The sequence below is a fragment of the Mastacembelus armatus genome, chromosome 19 (genome assembly GCF_900324485.2).
Source record: "Mastacembelus armatus chromosome 19, fMasArm1.2, whole genome shotgun sequence".
Taxonomy (NCBI): Eukaryota; Metazoa; Chordata; class Actinopteri; order Synbranchiformes; family Mastacembelidae; genus Mastacembelus; species Mastacembelus armatus.
This window is the reverse complement of record NC_046651.1, coordinates 7,503,284-7,517,608: the sequence shown is the minus strand read 5'-3', so window position 1 is coordinate 7,517,608 and position 14,325 is coordinate 7,503,284. Positions and strand designations below refer to the sequence as shown.

Here is a 14,325-nt window from a genome sequence, read left to right as displayed (position 1 = left end):
TCTTAAAATGTGAACAAATGACAATGTATTTTTAAGTAAGACAGTTGCATAAATAGCACGTGTTTTCCTTGGGCAGACACTTTGTGACTTGTAGCGGCAGGACAACCAGTGAAACTAATGACATTAATAATGGCTCATTTCTGCCCGGGTGTGGTTGAAAGATGAGTCCTGTGCCTGACACTTCTGCATATTCTTTCTTTTAATACTCATTAATTCTCCTGCGGCTAAATGGAAACAAATCCTTCTAAATATTTTAATCTACACATTACTTAACAAAAAAACACGAAAAAAAAAAACCCTAATGGTCAATTTACTATAATTCAAGATAAGGGAAATCAGAAGTTTTCTCCCATTTGTGAAGATAGAACCAACACCACATGTCCAGCAATGTGAAGTATATGTTTTGAGAAAGAGAAAACATTAGTTTTTTCTAAAACAATCTGTTTATTAAATGCTTTCAAGAGATTTGGTCCATTTGTGTGATCATACACTTCCAACCAGGGTGGAGAAAAGAGAACACAAAGTCAAGAAGACAAAACCAAAAAGAAAAAAAGAATTGTAAAAATACAGTACAAAAGAGGCCTTGTTTTTTTCCCCACTTCTTTACAACCCTGGTTTCTCTGTTGGAGTTTTTGAAAACAATTCAAATAACCGATAAGTTTCTAACTGACTGAAAAACCAATTTCCCAAGATTTTTTTGTGGCTGTGTAGGTGTGTTGGTGCAAATCAAAAGACACAAACTGTACCAGGGGGCAGGGAGGGTTTAGGGAGGAAAGTCACTTGAACATTTGCTGAACAGATACATGGCACCAGGATGTAATAACCACAGCACAGGATGCACAAACTCAAGATTAAGGCGAACGCCACTTGTGTCAGAGAACTAAGATAACTGTTATATCAAATGACTTTTAGGAAGAAAAAAAAAAACAACCAAGGAAAAACCTTTGTCTTAACGAACACAATAATGAACAGATAACATGTACGTCATTACATTTTCTCCTGTCTTTTATCCAGCACCGAGGTCTGACATCAACAGCAAAAAGAAAGTAGAGAACTGCCTTTTAACTAATCAATAAAAGTGATGCCGCTCTGCTGGGCTGTAACAATGGCATGAGGGCAGTGAGAGCGCCTGCACATGTTGGAGGCTACTTACACCAAAGTCAGTCTGTTACAGGCCAGAGGACAAGTAACTTTCCAAGGTTTGCAGTAACATAATCTGGACTTCACCTTTAACTGAGACTGTCCTAGATTTAACAAAGTAAAAGCGGTACGTATGACTAATATAATCAGTGTTTCAGCTGAGCACCATCCTATTAATGTTGAGAAGGATAATAAAATGTCAGGAAAAACTGTTGCTCAGTCTGAAAATCTACAAGACATAGGATCTTCTAGCTGGTTCTGAATAATACATGGATTGACTCAAACTGCACAGGATGAGGAAGATAAAACAAACAAAAATACCAAACCTCTGCCACAGATTAGGATATTTGTTGTCTTGGTGTAAATGTGCAGTGATTTTCGCTTCATTGTCACATCACGTGGACTGGTGTCCCAACCTTTTCAGCAACACCTAGTGCAAGTTCAGTTTGTTTAAGATGGAGGCTCTAAACTAATGTAGTCCAAATTATTATGAGATTAGTTGAGTGTACAGACACAGTAGCACCATCCTGCCTCCCCTTTTCAATTTGTGTCATGATTGACTTTTAACACACACACACACACACACACACACACAGAACATGCAGTTTCCCTTTTTCCTGTGTCAGTTGCATCAACAGAAGAGCCACCTCCCCTCAAATGCTCTGCCTTTATTTTTGCTAAAACAATTCACTACAATAAACCTTTAACAGCTGGATTTCAAATGAAATGGACATTTTTTGTCCAATTGAAACTGGCATATTAAATATCAGCCATATTCACTACTTAATTTGGCTAAACTTTCAAATTAAATTTCACAGCTGCAGCTTTTCCAACCAAAATAAAACACAATCCGTCTTTGACTGGTGCCAAACTGACACCATCTGAACAAAACAAAAGAGCATTGAGTGTGCAGCACTCTCCTGACAACTTCTCATTTACTCCCTGAAAAACAAGATGGGAACACACTACTGACCACAGAAAGCTCTTCCACAGCCACAGAAAAAAATCTGCTCCACCATCTCTTATCTAAATTACCTTATAAGGGTGTCTAAGTATTATAATAGGTATCAGGTATCATATACTGTATATAGTAAGCGGGATTATACAATAGGGGTATGTATCACCTTATAGGTTTGGTATATTAAGGCGCTATACGGGAGTATATAGGCCTCTGTGTATGCTTTTGTTTCCAGAGCTGTCTGGTGAATACATTTAAGCAAAACTACACAGGCAGTGAGCAGAGAGCTCTGGCTGCAGATCAACACAGAGATATACTTCACTCAGCCAATATCCTTTTTTTTGTTGGGTTTTTTTTTTGTTTGTTTTTTTTTTTTGCTTTGGCCAGTGTCTGAACTATCCTAAAGCCTACAAACAGAGCTCAGACAACATTAATACATAGGAGGTCTGTGTAAAACATCTTCCACTACCGACAACCTACAGATGTTGGCATCCCACCTGTAGGATTTAACAACTCAAGAGCCTCACAGTAACTTTCAGAAGCGGATTGATTTCTGCCCACTGCCTCCCAGACAGAGCTGTGCTCGCATACACAGATGCATATTTACTGTAAATTATTATATTCATACATGGATACATATATAAAGAGAGAGTTATACATTGCAATTAACATACATATATCAATAGCATATAGAAGAGAAATAGAAATAGTCAATAGATAGCATATCATTATGTCATCATATTCATAATACTAGGAGTAGTAGTAATACAATCCCTCAAAGAAGCTAATACCTGGGCTGCTCCAGACATGGGCTTATCATCAACAATCCCCAAAACTGCTGCTCAGTGACCTGTAAAAACTGATCCTGCATTTCAGGCTCAGCCCAGACTGAGCTGATTAAGTCACTTTCTAGGAGCTGAGTAATTAAGCCACTGGAGCCTTTAGTCTAACAACCATCTCTAGTTACTATTCATCCTCTGACCTCAATGGAGGGATTGCAGACAGAGTTGGAACATCACTAAACAAATACAGACTATTCTGTGATTTGACCTCATCTATATTCAAAATCTTTCTTCCCTCCTACTCATTTGGACTTTTTTTCACCAATATACCATAATGCTTTTAGTACTGCCCGAGAGTAATGTACTTTAGGAACTGAGGGCGTTTGCTGAATCGATGCACTGAGCTGAAAAATTTGAAAAATACATCTATCTCTAAACCTTTGACCCTCAGTAAATCCACTTCGATACATTCGACATCAAACTCCACTCAATCTCTGCTGCAATCCAAACGAACCAACCCTGTCTGAAACAACCCATACAGAAGGAAAAATTACAAAATAAAAGAATCATTAAAAAAAAAAAAAAAAAAAATCCACTATAGTCATCTAGTTCAGCGATACATGGATTTCAGGTTATATATTTATTAAGCTTAACCGCTAAGTTATCAATTATTAGTAGTATACCATTATTTGTAAATATGTATAATATGTGTGTATATGTATCTGAATATAGACATACCTCCTTCATGTCTTCTCCATTCGCATTAAAAGGCTAGAATAAGATGGCAACAGATATCCTGCCTGTGTCTGTGTGTGTTTGTGTACTTGTGTGTGTCACATGTGGATGTGTAGTTTGTAGGCACAGTATGTGGTGTGAATCATTTCCCTGTCTCACACTAGTAGATGCTCCGTAACAAAAAGGTTTATTTTAGAGGCTACAGTTTGCCTTCAGAAATAAAACACATGAGAGACAGGTTTCTGTTTGAAGGCTGTGAAAGTGTGACTGGTTTGAAGTGAAATAATGACCCCAGTTCAACAGAAGAAGTGGCATTTTGCCCTTACATTCAAAATATCACAAAGGTTTTAACCAGAGACTGTAGAAAAATATAGTCTTAATTATCTTCAACCTTTCCTTTAATAATTTCTCTCAGCATTACATCATCTGGCTATCTTTCTTTAAATATTACAAAACTCATCTTATATTCATAACTTAAGTCTTCTGCATTGCCATTATTTTCACAGTGCTTCAGTTCAAGTGAGGTCATCATTTCTTAACGGTTTTCTGTGGTCTGACCTGATCTACTGCTGAGAGCAGCTCCAGCCAGGACTGTGCCCGTGTGCTGCAGCCTCTTCCCTGTCGGCCTCCTACAGCAGCATCACACTGCTGTTACCACTACAGTTTACATGACAGTCGCCAGCCTCTTTGCTACTTTGGCAATAACTACTTTAAGCCATTCACTTTCATTCACCTGGACATCGACTGACAGCAGCTGAAAGGTTAATATGTGAGCGTTTGTGTGTTGTCGGTGCTTGCTCCATGCAGGAACGCATGAGACTGTTTTTCTATCAGTGAAGCAGGGGAAACTCATTTTACACAAATAGGTTGTTGGGCATTAATGAATACTTACATCCATTCCACAACCACAGCAATGTTTTAAATGACTAATTTCCTCATTTTAAAGGCCTATGCAGGCATTACATTCATAACGTTCTACCAATATGGCAGACAATATAACAAGGAACTATAACTCCTTTTGGGGTGGGGGGGGGGCTCTCATTATATTCCTATGAAGGAATGAGAGTGTCCTCCAAGAACCTCTTTTACTGACACTTCATAGTTTTCATGAACACTGAAGGCTTAGCACTTTTTAAGTAAGAGCGCCAAGCTGCAAATGAGTTTTTCAAGCTGCGACCAGCGCACTCAACCGCCAATTGGTTCAGTGTAATGAGGATTTAACAAAGGTACAAAAAAAAAGAGGTGCCTGGTTGTCCAGAGAGCACTAGGGAATACTATGTGATCATTTTAATCAGAGCAAAACTAGTTGTGTGTGGAATATCTGTGGTAGAATTGGCAGTAGGGGAACCTAAAGGTGCTGTGTGTAACTGCAGCATGATAAAAAAAAAAAAAAATTAAAATAACAAACCCTAAAGCCAGGTTGTGTATTTCTTTAACGCTTTTGACTTGTGTTTAATCGGTGCCTGTGATTTGTGTATCGTGCTAAGGGAACGTCTTGTATGTGTCTGTGTGTGTGTGTTTATATATTGGGGTGGGGTCAACTGTCCTCCTGGGTGTCCATCTGCTCTCACACTGCTGGCTAGATGCGAGTGAAGGTCAGACTTGTAAGATGACAGGCTGTTCAGCTGTGGCTGTTGTGGCAGGGCTGTCCCTGCCCACAGCTCAGCAGCCATCGGCTGCCTCTAGTCACTGTGGCTACTCTAGAGGTCGTCCCCGTCTGACAACCGCCGACCGCCCTGAAATGATACACACCAACACAGCTCATCTCTCACACACAACAACAATCATGTCCACATGAACATGAAAAGGTCTTCAAACTAATTATCTGGAAAATCTTGTAAGCAACTTCCTGTATTATACTACTCAGGTCTGGTAAAAGTGTTACCAGGTTTGATGGCTGATGACAGCGTTAGAACCACTAACCATGCTCTCTGTGTAGTCTGCTGTTATGGTGACCTGCTTATCCTCTGGGGGCGGGGTGACAGCAGAACCATCTGTGCGTCTACTCTGATTGGTGAGTTGCAGCCAAAGTTCATACATTTGTTGCATGTCTCTCACTACAGAGGGGTGAGGATAAGAAGGAGAGAGAGAAAAGGAAAAAACCACCTCAGTAACCCTGAAGACAGTGTGTTTCAACAACTACCAGTGTGAGTAGAGTGGGTCAGGCTCTTCAAAAATCAATTTAATTACAGGCCTTTATGTAATTACAGGGCAAAAGCAGACAAATGGACCAAAAGACACAGCTGAAAACTGACAAACGGGCCTAAAAACCAAGACACGTTATTTGTCTTTTTAAAACTTCTATATTACAATATAATATTAATTTAAACTGTTCCAATTACATTGAAATTTGAGTAGTAACATAAGGATCAAATCTAGATCTACATGTGTGAAGTACAGCTCACACACTACCACCTTTTTGTGTAACATTTATATATGTAAAGGCTCTAAACAAACTGATGTCATAATACAGTGATAGAAACCAAGCACTTACAGCTGTTATTCTTCATATACGTCCAGACGTCCCTCTCCTCCAGACTGTGGGCGAATGAGCAGTTCCCAATATAGTGGCACTTCTTCTGCTTCATCACATGCACACACATCTGAGTGAGAGTCAGACAGAAGGGTTACACAGGAAGAATATAACATTTCAAGCCCAAACTGGTTCTGTGTCAGCAGCTGACAAAGCAGTGAGATTTAGGCCTGTATAGTACCTGTGTTTTCTGCAGGTGCCAGGAATTGTGGGATGAAACGTAATTGTTTTAAACACATGTTATAATGCTGCAGTTACTGAAGAGCTTTGTAAAACAACACTTGAAATAACCATGCTTCAATTAAACTCAGAGAGAATGAAGCTGCTGGAAATTAAAATGAAATGAAACTCTGTTGAAGACACACTGGAAGCTATGGATAAGAGCAGAGCTGCAAGTGTACAGATGTTTACAATAACACCTTTTCCCCAGGGTAAAACCAGTCAGCTAGATTCTGCATATGAGAGCGGTGAAGGGAAGAAAGTGTGTGTGAGGACCAAAAGGACGAACTTACGTCATATTGCTGTGGATAAGTGCGGGAGAAGGGCAGTGGTCGAACAACAACCCACTTCTTCTTTTCAAATGATTTTACCAGAAGAACACGACGCTCTTTTGTCCAGCTATTATAACAGAGAGCCAACATGAATTCAAACAAAGGGAATAAGCCTTACTCAAAAAATTGTAGCAGATTTAAAAAAAAAAAAAAAAACTCTACACTGAAGTCCAAATGACTTGTCATTCAATCATCAGAATCAGCCTTAAAGATTAGGCCTGCAACAATCCATGTGGGTCAGGCCTCACCTGTGCCGTGCTTTGGCAGTGCAGTATTTCAGATTTTTGTCAGGCTCGTTGACCTGGCCTTCTCTCCAGCATTGGCCGCACACAAACTTCATTTTCAGGTTGAGAGGTCGTCCCCTTCCCGCCATTGCTCCCAATCCGCCCACCGGGCTTATAGTGCCACCGCCTAGGCCATCTCCCCCAGCTCCACCACCCCCACCCCCCATTCCTCCTACTCCTGCCGCAGGTAAGCTGCTGCTCGGATGGGGGATATGGATAGGCTAAAAGACAAAGAGAGTTAACATCACTAAAATTCATGAATAGTTAATTAGAATTAGTCAGAACACCTGCATCCATTATTTTCTATGGAAGCCCACACACAGGAGGTGAACTGATGTGTGCAATCAGGATATCTAGACAACGTTGTTGTTTGGTGTCAACAACATTCTCTAGATTGAAACAAGGCTGTCATACCATCATCTTCTCTCTGAGACTGTTGCTAACTTTGGTTGATGGAGGACAATATGTCACTGTTCAGCAGACCAATTTTCCAAAGCATGATAACCAACCAGTTTTATTAATGATAAAGTCTGAAACAGTCTGATACTAACCCTTGGAATTTTCACCAGGAAATAGCTGTTTCATGCCTCTCTTGTATCATGAACCTGTGTTTTGCTCTACAGCTGAAAACAAGCGACTTTCACGTGTCGAGGGAAGTATGCATGTATGTGCTCATCCTACCAAGCTAATACAGGTAACGTGCAGCGATAACAGGTGCATCAGAGGGGCAATTGGTCATATATAAGTTATGAGAAAAAGGAGATGTCCAGGTTTCTCAGTTGTCTTTCACCTTCTGCTGCTTCTGTGCATTCTGCTCCAGCCTTTGCCAGTGCCTCTTGGACTCCTGCACCATTTCTTCATGGGTGATACCTGAAGGAATATTACAGACTGCTCATCTCTTCTGCTACTAAACAATACTTTTTCACAACTACATCTTAAAAATACAGCATCTATTGTTCTGAAAAGTGGAAGGACTGCTGTGTGGTCTACTCACCGGTATCCTGTTGTAGGACCCAGCATTTTAGCTCAATAACTGAGTGCGCGAAAGAGCAGCTGTCCTCACGCTGGCAACCATAGCGAACTTCATGGCGACACACGTCGAACTGACAGAGGGGGTGCAGGGGACGCACCTTACTGTAGCGCACATTGGCTGACCTCACCACATGCACCAGGCACCTGCAGGCAGCAGCAGCAAAAAGGTCTTACAGGCTAGTAGTGTCTTTGTCAGTTCTGTTTTTATATTGACACAAATGCAGGCCTTTGTATTTACATAAAATCAATACATGGCACCCTATGCTCACTTGTTATCGTCAAATGAGTGTCGAGCTGTAAGATTGGAGCAGACTGCTAAGTTTTCTTTGCTGCGTTTGCTTATTATGCGAGGCTTACTGTCAAAACATTCCTGTAGAAAGAGAAAAGACAGACAAGTGTAAACTCATATTCTGATACACTAAATGTGCAGCTCAAAACACACAAAAAAGATGAGATATTGGTTGCTTTACTGACTGATCTTACCTCACAGAGGAACATGAACATGCCCATATGGAGCTGCAGCAGTCTGGTGACACTGAGTGCCCGTCTCTCTGTGCTGCCCAGTGGATCAAACAGCAGCTCTCGGCTCAGTGCACCCTTCCTCTCCTGCGTCCACACATCAATCTCCTCCTGGCAGTAAGCAAACGTACAGTTCTCCCCATACTGGCACTCCTGACGCTCCTGCACCTCTGTAGCACCCAGAGAGGAGGGACAGTGATACAGGGAAACAGATATAACCCTAGTAATCTGCCCCTTTCCCGATTTCAAATGTTTAACTACAACACATTTAGATATTCAATTCAAAGTGGAGACACACCTTTGCAAAGTACAAATGCCCCCAAAAAGTTGTTTCGTGCAGGCCGGGGCCGGATCCTCTTCCAGGTGGGGTCATCTGTGTTTTTGAGGCGACACAGCAGCACATCCCTTTTGCAGCGGTGTGCTGCTTCCGGCTGATACTTGTAATCCATCACTCGAGGACCTGTGAGCAAATGGAGAAAAGAGAAGGTCACGTTACAGCTCTGGCACAATTTCTTCTGGTCACTGACTGTGCTTTATAAGAAGCCTTTAATGACTAAACACACCACACACAAATCATGAGCTGGTGGAGAAAGCAACACCACAACATCCCATGGTGACTATGGAAAAAGTAGTGGGAAAGTATCTGGTCAAAGGCTAGTAAAGAAAGTTATTAAGATGCCTGTGTGTTGACCAACCTATTCGGCTGTAACAGGCATGACAGGCCTGCCGAAATTCATGTGTGGCTGCCAGAGGATTCCTGGAGAGCAGGGACAGGTTGGTTCCTGCAGGACCATTCTAAGAAAACAACAACAAAAAAAAAGGGGGGGGGGTTATTTATTTAAAAAAAAAAGGACATTGAACTGTAATGACTTCATTTTAAACCAGTCTGTCTTGCAAAATATGACAAAAACAAATACTCTGTATTACTCACTGAATGTGCCCCATTGTGATTGCGCATTCCAGGGATGAAGCTGTGACACACTCGTCCCCCTGAAAACCAGACAGAAGGACACTGATGTCAGACACTGTTACTGTAGCCGTGCTGACTCACACTGTCTGCTGCTGTCGCATACCTCAGATCAAAGCCAGCTCCCTAAAATCTATACTCTTTACAGAGCAAGTGCCAGCTAAGTACTGATCACGCTCCCGATGTATTAGTATATTCAACATTATTTTCCATGTGAGTCATTTCTCTTGCATTGCATCTTGCATGCACGACAGAAATTTGTCATACTCTTTAGGCAGAACAGAAAACAAGGGTTGAAAGTTCACTATGTAAGATTTGTCTTTTTAGATATATGTGACATCAGCATGAAGTGGAGCTGCAAAATAGTCTTATGTCCAATACGCTTTTTCTTTAATCCAATTATTATAGTCCTGATCAAAAAATCCTGACCTGCCATGTGTAATATAGTAACATCACTATAAGATTTCTAATTAATTAGGTTTTAAAATAGCCACATTGTCTCAATCTGCTTTCCCATCATGACTCAGCGCATTACAAATCAATGAACCTTTTCAAACCTCATTCAGATAAAAATAAAAACTGCAGACTTTTACCACTTAGCTCACCAGGGAGAGTGTACTCAGACAACGAGTCCAGTCCACCAGCAGCGACTCCTCCCTTCCCTTCTCCATCTGTGGCCCCTGTAGAAAAGCCTCCCAGTGCGTCCTGCGCCTGGGTGGAGCCCTGGTCCCGCTGGGCCAGTGGCGGGTACTCCTCCAGAGAGGGCATATCACTGACAGAAGGGCCAAAGAAGGCTGAAGAAAGCTGTGGTGAAGATGCTGGAAGGTTGGGGGAGTAAGGAGGCCGGAGACCAACCGCTGTGTTGGGAAGGTTGGTTGGGATAGCACCCTGGACTGGACTCTGAAATTTCATGAAGTAAATAAATAAATTAGACCAACTATGCCATCATCCAGTAAACATGTACAGCTTTTCATTTCTTGTTGTGTGTCTCTGTGTCCTCTGTTCACCTCACTGACTTTCTTTGGGATGCATTCTAGCAGACTGTCTAGCTCGTCCTTGATGACGCTGCTGCTGCATTCCTCCATGTGCTCCGACACTGGGACAGAGTACGGCATGGGAGGCAGGGCTTGGCTGCTGGGGCTCTCTGACAGGTCAGTGCATGGGGTCACAACAGGGGTTGCTGGTTCATCACTGACTGGAATGGGTGTGGCCAGAGGGGCAGGGATGCACTGTGCACTGGATAGGTCCACTGAGGAGGGGAAAACATCAACAGAGACAAGGGAATGAGTTTGGGAACAGAGATAGAAGTCTGGGTATGAGGACATGCATTCAAGATTTGCCAGTTTGCAGTACCTGGTGCAAGGTCCCCCAGAGATTCCAGCCCATTGGACGACATCTAAAGAAAAACAGGTAAAATAAATTCTGTTATCCTCTAACTCAGTCACCAAATCACAAGGTGTACACTGAAAGAACAGCACTTACCTCTCCTGTGGATGTGGAAGTTTCCCCATGACTCTCCTCTTCTGTGGCTGGGGACCCTGTCTGAGGGCTCACATAAGCCTTACGGCCTTTTAGGCCCAGTTTATTGGCCAGATCCTGGGCCAGGTCAATCACCTGTCGGTCCTGAAAGATAAATTCAAGAGAGGGAAAAAAAAAACACCAAGAATTAATTTTAAGGTGTGGTTTATGAGGTCATGAAAATGACTCAATGTGTACTAACACTGAAATTACCATTTCTATTCCAGATGTATGCATTAACTAAAATGCTTACCATTTCCACTTACTCATTTAGTGAGAAATATCTGAAAAAGTAATTCTGATTTCAAACTACATCTTTAATAAATGGGGAATAAATCATCTATATTTTCAGTGTTGGCAACGTACATGTGGCGCTGTGAGGAGACACTTCGTTCCACACTCGTAAGCCTCTCTGAGCCGTCCCAGCTCCCTCCAACAAAGTGCTTTACGGTACAAAGCCCTGCGACTGCCTTCTGACACACACAGTGCACTGTCACAGTCCTGAACGCCACGCTCATACTCCCTCTGAAAGAGGCAAGGGAAACATTAAGTGTCATTTAGTATGAAAAAAATGACTTAAGCAAAGCTTCCAGTGAAAGATGATTATTTTACCAAGGAAATCCCCTAATGCAGACTGTATTTTTTTTTTATGCTGAGCAAATGCAACACCAATAATGTATTTGGGGTAAGACAAACAGATGCACATTGTCTAATACATTTGCTAATCTTCTACATGAGCATTTGCAAGTGGTATAATTCCTTGTCCCTCACCATTTGGTAGTAGGCAGCAGCCCTGTTGACGTAGAGACTCTCCAGCAGCTCGTGAGGGATGACAAGAGCCTCAGCCTGGGCATAGCGTGCAACACTGATCCCCTCTCCATACTGCTGGGTTGCTTGGCGCCAGTCCCCGTCTCGAAAGCAAGAGTTGCCCTCATTCAGCAAGTTACACACCAAATGTGCCAGAAAGGTCTGAAGGAAAATATGTAAAAGAGTGTACACAGTGAGGCAAGAGATTAAATTATTGGTGGGTGAAGTAAGGAGAAAAAGACAGGAGAAACAGGAAAAAGAAGGTCAATATTTAAACAGGACAGAAAAAAAAAAGAAGTGTGAGTAAGAAACAGGAAAATATTGAGGGGAGGAGAAAATGAACATGACTTTAAATCCAAGTTATAATAACATAATGTTAGTATAGTCAGGATGAAGCCTCAGTGTAACACTTAACAGTTTCAAATGAAAAATTGGATAAAGACATTCAATGCAAACCTCATAACTCTCTGGCTCTGGGAAAGGCAATGATGACCTGTGGACATAAAACAAGAGGCAGTGAGTGCTCCATGTATGCAAAGTGGTGTGCACTTTGCTCCTGGCATTGTTGCTAGTTGTAGAGAGGATATTAAAAAGGTCAATGTTAATCGTTCACTCACTTAATAAAACTCATTGCTTTCTGGATCTCCTCTCTTCTCTTCTGCCGTTCAGGATCCATAACCTGTGAGTGCAGACACGTTTGACTTCCAACAGCTGCAAACTCCACTTTGTGTGCAACAGTACTGACAGCTTTGACAACTACAGTCCACACATAACTTCAGTACCCCGCTGAATAAGTATATATTATGTCATTTATAAAAACCTCCAACACTGGAAACTACCTCCAGCAGTCCGAGACTAGGCCTGCCACGCAGAGCAAATCACCGGACTCGAGTAAACGAACTACCGGGGCAGCTCACGGTGAAGGTGGCTACCGTTTAGCGCTAACTGCGGTAACATGACGTTACTGTGATGATGACAGTGTACACCAAAAATACTCTGACGGATAAACTGAGACAACATCTGGGAAGGCGATGTTAGCCATAACAATGTTGGGAAATGAGTGGCTAACGTTAGCATGTTAGGGGCAGGCGTACAAATGACTAAACCCCACAAATCAGACAACTTGCGTCGGGTTAGTTAGCCGCTAGTCAGCCTTAGTGTAAGTTAGGTTAACTACACCTGGGTCTACCTGCCAGTGGTTAGGGTTAGCCAGCTAACGCTACTGGCTCACTTAGGCTAAATGCTAAACAACACAACTTAGCTTCGTTAAAGAAGAAAGTCAGCTTTCTAAAAACTATCTTCGAAGTGGATATTGTTGTTTCAACAACACTTTCTAATGAACTGTCGGTGATAGATAGGGGTGCGCTGCATATGACCCTAGCGTTAACTAGCTGTCCAGTTAAGTTAGCTAACTTAATTTACCAGCTAATGCTAAGCCTTCACTTAGCACCGCAACTCACCGAGAGCAAGCTAAGTCGCTGTGCGTTTCAGATCAGAGATAGCTTCACAGAGCGTTGACAAGAATCATAGGAAACCCCAGCCAGCCAAATATCAGTCAATGTCCATGCGCATATCTGTAGGCTTAGTGTCCCTGTCATTGGTATGTGGGCACAGCACGAGTTTCTCTGCGATACGGCTGCTGCTGGATGCTGAGCGGCTAATGTTAGCCAGCTAAGGCCAGTGCGGTATCGCAACAAGTTTCTATTAGAAGCGTGTCCACAAGAGGGCAGCAAAACTGACGTTTTATGTGCTGTTGGTCTTCTCCAGTGGTTTAAATAGTATTAAAGTATTTACCTAATTAAACGGAGTAATACTGTGCTGTACAATTCTAGATGAGATGAGACGAGTTAAGATAAACTTTAACCCCTGATGGCAGTGGGGATGAAGGATCTCCTGTATGGTTCAGTCCTGCAGCTCAGTGAGCTGAGTCGTCCACTGCAGCTGCTTCTCTGTCCAGCCTCATTCAAGTCACTGAACCAGCTTTTTGCATCAGTTTCTCCAGCTGCCTTGGATCCTTCTGCTTTATGTTGCCTCCCCAACAGCCTGCAGCATAAAACAGCACACTGGCTGCCATAGTTTGGTAAAACATGGGCAGCATCTTCCTGCAGACGTCTAAGGACCCAAACCTCCTTAGGAGGAAAAGTCACCTCTGCCCTTTTTTATATTGTACACCTGTGTTGAGTGACCAGTCCAAATTATTGTCCACACCTCAGATGTTGACAGGATAAGGAGAAGACTTAAACCTTCAAAAACTCCAGTACCATCTCCTTGGTTTTAGAGGTGCTCAATAGGAGCCCCTGTAGTCCACTTCCTGTCCATTACTGATACATGCAACAATCACAGTATCATCTGAATACTTCTGAGTGTGGCAACAGAAGTGTAGGTAAAGCCTCTGTGTACAATGTGTACAATAAACTTTAGAACAAAATAAATAAACTTTTTAATATTTGTTTACCTAAAACACCAATGTGTGTGATTAAAGCAAAAACACTCACCCCT

At 42.1% G+C, this 14,325-nt stretch overlaps 1 protein-coding gene across 3 annotated transcripts; it reads right to left on the bottom strand.

The window, feature by feature from the left end:
• Positions 1-1,793: 1,793 nt before the first annotated feature.
• On the bottom strand, positions 1,794-13,511 carry zc3h7bb (zinc finger CCCH-type containing 7Bb). 3 transcript variants are annotated; one of them, XM_026315293.1, is made up of 21 exons: positions 13,287-13,511; positions 12,444-12,505; positions 12,283-12,319; positions 11,791-11,988; positions 11,386-11,544; positions 10,984-11,124; positions 10,855-10,897; positions 10,509-10,750; positions 10,095-10,401; positions 9,466-9,524; positions 9,230-9,329; positions 8,833-8,994; positions 8,499-8,704; positions 8,285-8,385; positions 7,978-8,159; positions 7,774-7,853; positions 6,948-7,204; positions 6,661-6,766; positions 6,110-6,218; positions 5,539-5,672; positions 1,794-5,351 (listed from the first exon to the last, which is right to left on the bottom strand). In XM_026315293.1, exons 2-21 carry the CDS (start codon positions 12,500-12,502, stop codon positions 5,316-5,318), a joined length of 2,718 nt encoding a protein of 905 aa, XP_026171078.1. In that variant the 5' UTR covers positions 12,503-12,505; positions 13,287-13,511; the 3' UTR covers positions 1,794-5,315. The 3 variants fall into 3 exon arrangements, with proteins under 3 accessions (XP_026171078.1, XP_026171080.1, XP_026171079.1); XM_026315295.1 differs by having other exon boundaries at positions 10,107-10,401; XM_026315294.1 differs by having other exon boundaries at positions 10,518-10,750.
• Between the last annotated feature and the right edge of the window lie 814 nt (positions 13,512-14,325).

Bases quoted from the DNA above. Each gene is read 5' to 3' on its own strand.
- zc3h7bb (XM_026315293.1), bottom strand. From the start codon at position 12,502: ATGGATCCTGAACGGCAGAAGAGAAGAGAGGAGATCCAGAAAGCAATG. The intron at 10,402-10,508 runs GTGAACAGAGGA...ATGAAATTTCAG, and splicing joins TCCCAAAGAAAGTCAGTGAG to AGTCCAGTCCAGGGTGCTAT. The intron at 8,160-8,284 runs GTGAGCATAGGG...TGCTGCCTGCAG, and splicing joins CACTCATTTGACGATAACAA to GTGCCTGGTGCATGTGGTGA.